Below are 12,494 nucleotides of genomic sequence, written 5' to 3'. Positions count from 1 at the left end.
TAGGACAGTGGAGAGAGGAAGTGATGGCAGTGGTGTGCCCACACTGGGCTGGGCTTCCAATCTGTCTCTGCTCTGTTGATGGAGACAGTCATTTGCGTGTGAGGTGTGGCGTATGGGCTAGGAGAGATGCACCATGAACTCTGTTGTCATCAGATGTTGGGGCGAGTATTTATCTTTTTTTCTTTCCTACCCAGGCTATCCGAGTATTAGGGCTCCTTGGGGCTCTGGATCCCTACAAGCACAAAGTGAACATTGGCATGATTGACCAATCCCGGGACGCTTCTGCTGTCAGCCTGTCAGAATCCAAGTCGAGTCAGGATTCCTGTAAGTCGGAAACCGAGATACTTACCAAGTCTGGGCTCACAAAACTTTCCTGGCTGTAATAGAAAGAGTGCTGGGTCAGATAATTGAAATGATAGATATTGAATCTCATGGCAACCTCTGAATGATAAACCTCTAGTCCCTGAATCCAGCAGGATGCTATACCCAGTACAGCTGTAAGTCCTCACATCTTCCCAGAGTCTTTGTCGAGAGCTAGCAGGCTAGGTCTACATTACTTGACACTAGTGAGGGAGCTAGGAATTGCCCTGTTCTTTCACTCTTTGTTAGTGCCTCTTTTTGTGTTTTACTCCCTGGCACTCATAGGAGGGGAAGCTGGTTGTTTTCGTCTGTTTCTTTGGAGAGAATCAGTGCATAGACCAGTAGCCCCCATAAGACCTGGGGCCTCTTTTTGCTCCCAGTCTGACACTAGAGACCTGATGCCTTTTGACAAGAAGCCTGAGGGTTTGGGAAAGAAGATGGAATATGAGTTTCTAGTCTTAGTCCTCCGTACACTGGGGCAAGCCTGTTTATGACAGTGAAGTTAAACAGTGGTTTCTCCCACTGTTGTAGCAGAATGTGAATTTCCCCAGATCTCTGTAGGTGCGATCATTTTGTTCTTAATCCCTCCTCCCTTCTGGGTTATTACACTTTGAACCAGGCCAGGTGCCCATTTTCCTCAGCAGCGCCCGCCATCCAATCTCTCACTGCCCCACGTCTGATGTCCTCATTGCATGGCTCTGTCCCAGGACAGAGTCCTTGCTGCTCAGTGTTTGGCATATGCCTGCTGACTGCCTGCATTCCCTGCGGGACCAGCCAGCTGTGGAACAGATGTTTGCCTAATTTAATTCCCTTTATTTTCATTTGGAGGGGTAATTATTTTTATTGATGGTTTCAGCTATGAAGTTGTGAACTGTAATGCTGAGAAGCTATCTTAAACCTAGCAATTTAAAGAAAACCCATCATGTACTGTTTCAGGCTTTGGTGGTTTGGGTAATAGAAAAGCAAGAATGGGTTTTGCTCCTGACGGGGAGAGCCTATTCATCGGCTCCTAATGGCCCTGTGCTCCCTATTCACAGCGGTGTCAGAAGGCAGCAGAAAGACTATCTGCATGCTAATGTCTCTGACGGGGCTTTGTTTGCTGTTAACCATGTTAAGCCTCACACAGAGCCCTGTCACCTTGTTCTAGCTGACTACAGCACCAGTGAAATGCTGGTCAACATGGGAAACCTGCCCCTGGATGAGTTCTACCCAGCTGTGTCCATGGTGGCCTTGATGCGGATCTTCCGAGACCAGTCCCTCTCTCACCACCACACCATGGTGGTTCAGGCCATCACCTTCATCTTCAAGTCCCTGGGGCTCAAGTGTGTGCAGTTCCTGCCCCAAGTCATGCCCACATTCCTTAATGTCATCCGGGTCTGTGACGGGGCCATCCGGGAAGTAAGTACATAAACCTTCCCTGCTCACCTCTGCCCTGCACCCCAGCATGCAGCTCTGTCCGTGCCTCGGCTTCCTGAAGCCACCCTGCTTGCTGCTGAGAGCAGTTCCTCTCCTCTCTTAGCTTCTGACATCTGCGTGGATAGCTGACTCAACCCATTTTCTGCTTCCTGCCCACAGGGTAGCTATAAGGTGAACAGCCTAGTGGGAAGGACAGCCTTGTTCTCAGGAATGTAGTTCAGTTGTGGAATGGACTGCAGCACAGGTTTCTGCTTGCTTCTTTACGACTGGATTTAAATCTCATTGTTTTTGTTGTTGTTGTTTGGTTTTAGGATTTATTTTTATTCATTTTAATAAAATTGTGTGTAGATGTGTTTGTCTATATGGGCGTATGTACCTGTGCTCAGGGAGGCCAGAGGCGTTGGCTACCCCTGGAACTGGACTTACAGACTGTCGTGAGCCTGACAGGGAGGCTGGTAGTCAGACTTGGGTTCTCTGGCGAAGATGTGCTCTTAGTCACTGAACCGTTTCTCCAGCCCCAACACTGCTTTTTGGTTGAACTCAGCCTCTCTGACCTGCTAGGCAGGGACTCTGACTCTCTGACTCTGTTTCTCACCCCTTTTCAACTTTTTATTCTGAAGCAGGAGCTCAGTAAATTCTCTTGGCTGACTTTGAGCCTGAGCCCAGATCAGCCTTAAATTGGAATCCTCCTTCTTCAACCTCCCTAGTAGCTGAGATTACTACCAGGCTCCATGAAAAGGAGGCAGAACCACACATTTCAGTGACAGTTCTACATAGATGAAGTTGTGTAATTCCTGGGTCTGATGGTGTCAGTCTGTCCCATTATTGTTGGTCCCAAACTGGAGCACGTGGCCAGTGTCTGGCAGATCTCTCTATTGTAAGGTTTCCCTCCTTGCTTTGTACTGATAGTAATCTGTGATGTCACTCTTGGGACTGTGACCATGCTGTTCCTCAGCTGCCTTTCACCCAGTGGCTTTAGCATTCCTCGGTAACCCTTGATCACCAGGTGCTGAGCCCATGGCTGCATCATGACTTTGTAGTTCTCTGGTTCCTTTTCCTAGCCAGCCTTTTTCTGTGGCTGTCCCTTCCCTCTCTTCTCTCTTGGCTTTTTATTTTCTCTCAACTCTAGACTATGAAGAGTGGTTCCATGACATCTGTCCACCTGCATGATATGTGTACCAGCAACAAACCTCCCTCGAGGGGTTCAAGATAGCAAGTAGTTCCTGCTAGTCATAGCGTGTACCCTGCGGGTGTGCGGGTGTGCAGTTCATTTCCTTTCTAGTCATAGCGTGTACCCTGCAGGTGTGCAGGTGTGCGGGTGTGCGGGTGTGCGGGTGTGCAGTTCATTTCCTTTCCCTCTGTGACTGTTACCAGTTTGACAGACATTTACAGGTGGGAAGCATCTCTTTCTAAACTGCTTCTTGACTTTGTGTTTGAAGTATGGGAAAGCTTTTTAAAAAAACAAAACAAAATACCTTTTTGGGACAGAATCTTTGTCTATGATGCCCAAGCTAGTCTCAGATTCCTGGACTCAAGGGATCTTCTTACCCACCAAGTCACTGCGCCTGTTGAGCCACCGCCTGGCTTGCAGTTCCCTCTTGTGCACTGTTCCTGCCTTTGCCAGCCTCATTAAATCCTCATTAGCTCTGTTAGCCACAACGCTCCCGGATTTTCATTCTAGATAATTCACACTGAAAAAAGAAGGGTGTTTGGATATTGTTCATTTGAAACTGTAAATCGCTTCTTACTTTTTTTTTTCTGATTGCTGGGTCTCCCTTGCAGTGCTGTTTCAGTGGAAGGAGTGTGCAGGTCTTGAATCTGGTTGTGATTTTCACGCTGATTTTAGCTGCTGTTACACTTTCATTATTGCTATGACTCTTAAACATTTCTTTATAGTCTTAAATTATTAGAAGACTTTTGTTTTTTTCTAATCATGGATTGATACTGAATTTACCAAATACCTTTCTCTTGTTTTAATAACCATCTGTTTTAATCCCCTTCGATGTCTTGGTATGTTGCATTATGTTGTAATAAATTCTAATGTTAAACATATCCACATAGCCTTCTGTTAAAGCTACTCTGGTTATGGCAGATTTTTTTTTAATTGATATTTATTGAGCTCTACATTTTTCTCTGCTCCCATTCTTACTCCTCCCCTCCCCGCTTCAACCCTCCCCCAAGGCCCCATGCTCCCAATTTACTCAGGAGATTTTTGTCTTTTTCTACTTTATAATTCCCGTGTAGATTAGATCTGTGTAAGTCTCTCTTAGTGTTCTCATTATTGTCTAAGTTCTCTGGGATTGTGGTTTGTAGGCTGGCTTTCTTTGCTTTATGTTTAAAAACCACCTATTAGTGAGTACATGTGATAATTGTCTTTCTGGGTCTGGGTGACCTCACTCAAAATAATGTTTTCTAGCTCCATCCATTTTCCTGCAAAATTCAAGATGCCGCTATTTTTTTCTGCTGTGTAGTACTCCATTGTGTAAATGTACCACATTTTCCTTATCCATTCTTTGGTCGAGGGGCATTTAGGTTATTTCCAGGTTCTGGCTATGACAAACAAAGCTGCTATGAACACAGTTGAGCACATGTCCTTGTGGCACGGTTGAGCACAAGGCCAGCCTGGGCTACAGAATAAATCCTGTCGCAAAACTCAAAAAACAACAGCAACCAAAAATAATAATTACAAACGATACTGCCCTAAATAGAATCCCCTTGCTCCTTATCCAGTCCCTCTCCCAAGTTTGATGCTCATTTTGGCTCACAATTTCTTTGAGATATCTTAAGACCTTATTGAGAGCTACATATGGTAATGCCATGCCCAAAATCCAGCACTTGAAAAGTAGAGGCAGGAGGACCAGAAGGTCAGGGGGTCACCTTAGTTATAGCAAGGTAAAGGCCAATCTGGCTACATGAGACACTGTTTCAAAAAAAAAAAAGTTACTGATTTATTACTAATAAATTGATTATAACATCCATAATGAGTTTATTTTATATTTATTTATTTATTGAGACAAGTTCTTACTATGTAGCTCTGGCTAGACTATAATTCACTATGTAAATCAGTCTGGCCTTGAATTCCAAAACCGACCTACCTCAGAATCTCCTGACTGCTGGGATTAAATGTATTTACCACCATGCCTATACTTTGGGAAGTAATTAGTAGCAAATTAAGGCCAAGTTATACTTGTAGTTGGCTAACAATTTTACACCAGGTGTAAAATTTTGTTTGTTTGTTTGTTTTTATTTTGGGACAGGGTCTCTCTGTCTAGTACTGGCTGTCCTGGAGTTTGCTATGTCAACCAGGCTGGCTTCCAACTCACAGAGATCTCCTGTCTCTGCCTCCCAAGTACTAGGATTAAAGGTATGTGCCACCATGTCTGGCCTCATGCCCATTTTTTAAAGTCTTTAGTGACTTAAAATCCTGACGTCACATCTTGCATGGCAGTATTCAGCCCCCTGCTCAGGTGCTTCCCACCTACGGCCTGGGGCAGCGCCTGGGACAGTCCACAGCTAAAGCACTGCCATCTGCAGTTTCCCACCACAGAGGCAGGGCCAGGGTGTGACAAGGCCCTGTAAACCAGCCAGTCTGGCACTGAGCTCCTGCCGTCCACAACTGGCTTTCCTAGTGTGTGAGACCCCTCCCCGCTGCAGGTTTTAAGTCTACTCGGAGCATACTTTCAGTAGCTGGGATGCTGTGGAAGCCAACCCCGTAGCTGTCTTTTCCCATCTCTGGGTAAGCCTGCGAGTTCTGTGTCCTTCTGGTACCAACTTGTTGAACTCTTTCTTGTCTGTTCCAGTTTCTGTTCCAGCAGCTGGGAATGCTGGTGTCCTTCGTGAAGAGCCACATCCGCCCATACATGGATGAAATAGTCACCCTCATGAGAGTGAGTAGAAGCTCCTGCTCTCTGTCCGTCTGCACTTGGGTCAAGGGAGGCCCAGAATGTGTTTAAATAGCACGGCTCTTTCCTTCACAGGGTGGGCGCGGCAGAGCTGTTCCACGGAGCGTAGGGTAGAGGGTTCCACAGTGACAGGGTCGGTTGCTTAGATTCTGAGGAGCAGGGTAGACGGGGATTGATGCTGCAGGCTCCCAGCTCCCAAGTACAGACTATGAGATGAAGTCAGAAGAGAAACCCTGAAACAGTTGTTCTGCCCGAGACATTCTTGAGTTATTTGCCCAACCTACAGCAAAGCAGCTTCTCTTCAGTATTGAGGCTGTGCTTTCTGATTCCCACAAAAGCCTCCCACTCCTTACTACCCATAAACCCCACAGCTCAAGAGCATTGGGAATCGGCTTCTCCTAGGGCTCCGAAATATTAGTCAGGCACCGAGTAACAAGGTGATGTTCTGCCCTGCAGCGCCAAAAACATAAAAGTCATCTACTCCAGTGGCGCTGAGGAAAGGCTCAGGTCTAGCATTTCATAGCATGCATCAAGCAAGTGCTAGAAGATTCCCCGATAATAGGAACACTATTTTCTACTGTCCTGTGCAATTTAAAATGGTTGTGTGGGGAGGGTTACTTTGTAGTTAGCCTGGTGGAAGCAGCAGGGCCGATATCAAAATGGCTCCCTTCCCCAGAGGAGCTGGCAGCACCTCGGTGCAGAGCTGAGCAGCCCTGCATGTGTAAACCATTAAGAGCTGCTGTGCGCCCAGTTTCTACCGTGGAGGCCTCAGTACAAGGAGTTAGGCCAAATGCTTAACTGCCCAGTGATGGCCTCGGGGAAGGGAAGGCAGGACGGAAGCAGTGTGCTCAGGGTAGGAAGCTGAAGCCCTCTGAGTCACCCCACGCCTCCCTCAAAGACCAATGCACAGGGATTCGAGGAGGGGCCTCTCCCGCGGAATGCAGCTTTAGTTCTGTCCCAGCGGAGGAGACAGAGCAGGTGCTCTTCCTTTGACTGTTGATCCTGGACGTTTTAATGAGCTCCCTCGAGCCCAGGGAGAGAACAGTCTGTAAGCAATGATCTAGCCCACACCCCCGGCAGGCTGCTGGCTTGTGGTGATAGTTAGGAGACCCGGCTTTCTCTGAAGAAGGCAAGTGCAGTCCAGTGAATGAACATGAGTCAAAGCAGGGCCTGCAGAGCTGCAGGTCATTACCGAGAGTAAACTGTTTCCAGAGGACAACAGCAAGTTCACGCAGCATTTTCTAGTTTAGTTTTCCTCATTCTGCTGACTGCTCGTGTGCATTGTTCAGACCCTGGGTGTTGGTGTGCGCTGCCATCAGCAGCGGGGTATCTGTTCCTCCAGTCTCCTGCTCCAGACGCTCTGAAGAAAGCTGTAGGTCCGTCTTGGAAGTGACTTAAGATGACAGCTTTTCATGGAGTAGGAGCCTTGAGCCAGTTCCGAGGCAGAATCTGGGGCAGTGACCAGGTTTCTGTATCAGTACGGTCTATGGATTGTTACTGCATGGGTGTGGAAGTACCTCCTTTTTTGCAGTACCCTAGCCTAATGGACAGATTTTAGGGAACAGGTATCAGATACTGTCCAATCAAATATAAATCCTGAAAGGGCATGAAATCTTGGTAACCCTGGAGTTCCCTTCTGCTAGAATTAAGACTGTACCCCAGTAACATGTGGACCCACAGCACTTCAGAGCTCATGCAGTGACGCAGATGTACATTCTGTGAACAGTCTGATGACTAGAGTTTTCCAGGTGCTCAGGGAGGCTCCAGAGGTCAGAGGTGAAGTGGAGTAGTCTCTGCCCTCACAGAGCAGGAGAGGCTTGCAGAGTAAATTAGCATTGACTGCATGCTCACAGCATGGAGGACTGGGACAGGCAGCACTTAGAATGTGCAGTATCGATCTCTGTGAGTTCGAGACCAGCCTGGTCTACAAGAGCTAGTTCCAGGACAGGCTCCAAAACCACAGAGAAACCCTGTCTCGAAAAACCACAAAAAAAAAAAAAAAAAAATGTGCAGTATCCTTTGTCCCCTTGCCTGGCTGTGCAGTGAGAGGAAGGGGGGGAGTGGTCATCTGGGCAGACAGCTCGATACATTTCTGCCCTGTTTAGCCATCTCATTTCTAGGTTCCCTTTTCAGCAAATGAGCACCTGGGTCTGTCCTTCTGTCTCCCTCTGCAGGAATTCTGGGTCATGAACACCTCGATCCAGAGCACGATCATTCTTCTCATTGAGCAAATCGTGGTGGCTCTTGGCGGTGAGTTTAAGCTCTACCTGCCCCAGCTGATCCCACACATGCTGCGCGTCTTCATGCACGACAACAGCCAAGGCCGCATCGTCTCCATCAAGGTGAGCAGGGCTCCCAGCCTCCTGGGAACAGGGACACCTAAGCTCGTGCAGTGTCTTTCCAGAATGTTCCCAGTCCTCTCTTGATTGTCCTTCCTGTTTGTCTCCCTTGATGGGTTGGTCCTAATGAAGGTTTGTCTCCAGCCAGCCTGGTATCTAGCACTTGTTACATGTGAGCAGAGAAAGCAAAGTAGCATGTACTCACATAGAATAAGGGGAAAGGGCACCAAAAAAGAATGCAGTAGAGAGCATGTGACGGGATCTTCAGAAGCCCACAGAGCTCTGAATTTTCATATACCGCCCCAGCCATGTAAGGCTTACCTGATGCCTTCCTGTATCATTACCTCCGTGCTCCTGCTCCCATTTGCAGCTGCTGGCAGCGATCCAGCTGTTTGGTGCCAACCTGGATGACTATCTGCACTTGCTGTTGCCTCCGATTGTGAAATTGTTTGATGCCCCCGAAGTCCCACTGCCATCGAGGAAGTAAGCACCCTATTTTACCAGGCCATCTTTGTGTGTTCGTTCACTTCTGCTCCCATTATTTTAGTTCAGAGATGTCCCAGATTATGGAGATCTTGTTGCTACCCTCCTGGTGGGTTCATTTTGGATTCGTCTCACCACAGTACCTCAGAGCCGTTCCTTCCCATCCCTCCGTGCTTTGGTGAGGTAGCCTTCAGCTTGCACTTGTTGTAGGGCCGCCTTGGAGACAGTGGACCGCCTCACAGAGTCCCTGGATTTCACTGACTATGCCTCCCGGATCATTCACCCTATCGTTCGGACGCTGGACCAGAGCCCAGAGCTGCGCTCCACAGCTATGGATACACTCTCTTCGCTGGTCTTTCAGCTGGGGAAGAAGGTAAGATGGGACTCCTGGATGGACCCACCATGTTATCTGCCTTGTTTAGGAAGAAAACCTTATGAAATCTCCAGTCGTTAGTACATAGGTCAGGAGATGGGTCTCGGCCACTCTTAGAGAATATGAAATTATTTCAGTTTTTATTGTTCTTCTTCCTTTGCTCAGCCAGTTTTAGTTGAATCACTTGTGTGGGCTAAGTGTCGTTCTAGAGATTGCAGAAAATAGCTGGGGATGGAGTGCTTACCTAGCTAATGTAAGAAGGCCTGGGTTTTGGCCCTAGGACTGCATAAAACTGGGTAGTGGCACTTGGGAGGTGCAAGCAGGAGGATCAGGGATTAAAGAACACTTGAGCACAGAGTGAATTTGAGGCCAGCATGGGACACAGGAGATCCTGTCTCCAAAAATTTTAAATTAAAAAAAAATTTTTTTCAAGAGGAAAAGAGAAGAGCAAATCCTTATTCTTACAGTATATTTTTAGGGAAGCAAAATGAGTGGTAACCACTCCCCCGCCACCCTGAGTGTACTGGGTAAAAGTAGGGAGAAATGCCATTCATGCAGGGGAGACAGGGAAGACTTTTCTAATGTACTGTCGTGTAGTGTGAATTCTAATTGGTCTTAATAATAAAACCTGGAGTCACATATGGGGTAAATGCTGAAAAATCAGACAAGTAAAGGAGCCAGCCACTAAAGAGACCTTTTACTTGTACTGAATCCTCAGACCAAAGTAGACAAGATCCTGTCTCCAAACCCTCTGAATGGCACACACTCCTGTCTCCAAACCCTCTGAATGGCACACACTCCTGTCTCCTCCTGCTTTATATTCCTCCTCCTCCCAGCCATAACCCTCCCTGTCTCCACTGCCTTAGTACTGGGATTAAAGCCATGGACTGGGTTTAAAGGTGTGAGCCACCACCTGTCTCTTCCCCTTTAGACTAGATTGATCTTGTGTAGCTCAGGGTGACCTTGAACTCACAGAGATCTGTCTGCCTCTGCCTCCCAAGTGCTGGGATTAAAGGTGTGTGCCACCGCTGCCTGACCTCTATGGCTAACTAGTGTGGCTAGCTCTGCACTCTGATCTTCAGGCAAGCTTTATTTGTTCCAGTACAAACAAAATATCTCCACCACTGTCGTTTAAACAGGGAGCTGACTCCAGTCTCCCTAGCTGCAGAGAGTTACCTGGAGACACGCTTAGCATCAAGTACACAGGGTCAGGTGGGTAGCTAGCATTTGTGGCACCCCCAGAGAGCAAGGTAACCCCCAAAGTGATGCAGGAATACTTATAGCTAAGGTCTTAGATGAGACAGGGTTAGGTAGTGGGGAGACCTCAGTCTGAATCAGAGGGTCTCCGATCCTTATGCTTGGAAACTTCTTAGGAATGCAAACTCTCAGGCCAGATCTGCTGATTTGGAAACTTGGGCTGTGTCATAAGCCTTCAGGAGCCAGGGCCCACCGACATGTGCAAGTCACCGTGAGCAAGACTAGAAGGCTTGGAAGACTTTGATCGCAGGAAAAACAGAATTGATATTTTAAAATGACAACTGTCAGTGTCTGTCAGTGGGGAAATGGGCTGTGGAGCAAGAGGCCTGGACACTGAGGAAAGCAGACAGATGCTGTGGGGATTGGCCTGGCATTACAGTGGCAGGAAAGGAGTTCTAGGGACTCCCACAGAGCCGGCCAAGCACCAGAAAGTAGCTGCCCTCCTGTTCTCCAGAGTAACAGCTTCCAGTGTCTTCCCCTCCTGTACAGTACCAGATCTTCATCCCCATGGTGAATAAAGTCCTAGTGCGACACCGGATCAATCACCAGCGCTACGACGTGCTCATCTGCAGAATCATCAAGGTGAGTGAGTGCCCTTCTGCACTGAGGTCCCAAGAGGTTTTCTCCTTGGCAAACTCACAGCAAAGGACAGGCCAAGGCTAGCCTTTTAGCCCTGGCTAGGCCTGGCAGCCGTGTCTGGAGAAGGTGGTTTTCTTTAGCAGTGTTGGCTGTGTGGTTTTTCTGTATGGTTTCTTTTAAAGTCTCTCACTTCCGCCTATGTGGCTGAAAAGTGGCTGCACCCAGCTCAGAACTTAAAGCCTGACCTTGGTATAGTAGATTGTATTTGTGGACACTGAGGTTTGAGTTCTCACAATCCTCTTGTGTTTGTTTGAGATTACAAACAAAAATAATAATTCTTAATCTTTTGTGCTGAATGAAAACAGGTAGCAAGCCCAACTGTGTGCTATTTGTGCCCTGGGCACCTGATCGCTTTATTCGGCTCAGTCTGCCTTTGCCTGGTTTGGGGACTTACCTGTTAAAGGTTTGTCAGTGACCCCCACGGGAGCTCAGCCGCCTGTGGTGATTTTGGACGTACATGCCACATGTTCTGCTTGTTGAAATCCTGGCTCTTCCAGGCAGGACTGTCCTGAGTTCACAAATGTTTTGTAAGCTGGGGCATCTGGTGGAGGTGCAGGTGCTCAGTGCGTCTCTGCTTGCAGGGGTACACACTTGCTGATGAGGAAGAAGACCCTCTGATCTACCAGCACCGGATGCTGAGGAGTGGCCAAGGAGATGCGCTGGCCAGTGGACCAGTTGAAACGGGACCCATGAAGAAGCTGCATGTCAGCACCATCAACCTCCAAAAGGCAGGTCCACTGTTTCCAGGGAGCTTGGGGAGCAGAGCTCTGTTTTCCTTTCTCATTCAGTCATCTCTTGCTACTTTGAATTTAAACTGACCAATCAGCTTTTATTTTTTTAAAAAAAAAAGTCAATGTCTTGAATTTAGGCCATTGTGTCTGACTTTTTTACATCTCTCGGGGTAGCACCTCGCAAAGGGTAAACGGTCAGAGGTGAGACTGCCGGCAAGTCTGTTATACACGGGTGCAGAACGTCTCTCCGGGCACCCACCCTACCCTGGAACTCTGCTCTGCCTTGCAAACATCTCCTTATGGTCTGGTTTATTTTTACAGGCTTTCCTTTCCACTTAAGAGTATTTTAGAAATTATGTCTTACGTGTGTATGTGCTTGTGGGTGTATGCTTATGCATGTAGGTATCCACGAACCCCAGAAAAGGCATCGGATTCCCTATAGCTGAGTCAGAGGCTGTTGTGAGCTGCCTAATGTGGGTGCTAGGAACCAAACTCCCATCCTCTGCAAGAACAATGTATGCTCTTAACCAAGGAACCCTCTCTCCAGCCCCTCTACCCAGGACTCAGACAATAAACATAAATGCCAACAGTCAGACAAAAGGAATTTCTAGTTTATCTTCCCAAGAACAGATCAAGTTCAGAAACCCTAAGCAAAATCCTCCATCGCTGACTCTTGAATCCATTTTGTTGAAAGTAAAAATATGCTTCCATATATTATGTAATCAGAAATGGGATAGTGTATTTATCAATTGTTTAAAGTTTCTTCTGTTTTTCTGTGGTGCTAGGAATGAAATCCTCTCAGTTTTGAGGTGTAGCAGTGCTCGCATGTTTTCCCAGCACTTGGAAGATGGAGCAGGGAGCACTCATGTTCAAGATCAAGTCTAGACGTTGGGGCCATGTTGATGATAGCAGCCACTTTTTGCTCATCTATTTGAGCTAGGCCATCTGGATACAGTTAGATGAGGAGCCTGAAGCTCAGTGTTATTGCTGTGAG

The 12,494-nt window shown here is 47.4% G+C and overlaps 1 protein-coding gene across 1 annotated transcript in view; it reads left to right on the top strand.

Annotated features, from left to right (window-relative positions):
- Window positions 1-12,494, top strand: part of Mtor (mechanistic target of rapamycin kinase) — a 111,151-nt gene that overhangs the window by 22,802 nt on the left and 75,855 nt on the right. The window contains exons 18-25 of the mRNA XM_041643029.1: window positions 195-324; window positions 1,508-1,758; window positions 5,577-5,663; window positions 7,853-8,020; window positions 8,388-8,500; window positions 8,711-8,873; window positions 10,620-10,712; window positions 11,351-11,497. Coding sequence (XP_041498963.1) covers window positions 195-324; window positions 1,508-1,758; window positions 5,577-5,663; window positions 7,853-8,020; window positions 8,388-8,500; window positions 8,711-8,873; window positions 10,620-10,712; window positions 11,351-11,497 — 1,152 coding nt within the window. The remainder of the gene's footprint in view (window positions 1-194; window positions 325-1,507; window positions 1,759-5,576; window positions 5,664-7,852; window positions 8,021-8,387; window positions 8,501-8,710; window positions 8,874-10,619; window positions 10,713-11,350; window positions 11,498-12,494) is intronic.

The sequence above is a fragment of the Microtus oregoni genome, unplaced genomic scaffold (assembly GCF_018167655.1).
Source record: "Microtus oregoni isolate MIOR12 unplaced genomic scaffold, Mior012 000081F_ref0000091, whole genome shotgun sequence".
In the NCBI taxonomy this organism is placed as follows: Eukaryota; Metazoa; Chordata; class Mammalia; order Rodentia; family Cricetidae; genus Microtus; species Microtus oregoni.
The sequence above is the reverse complement of the archived record's forward strand: the minus strand, read 5'-3'. Positions and strand labels throughout refer to the sequence as shown.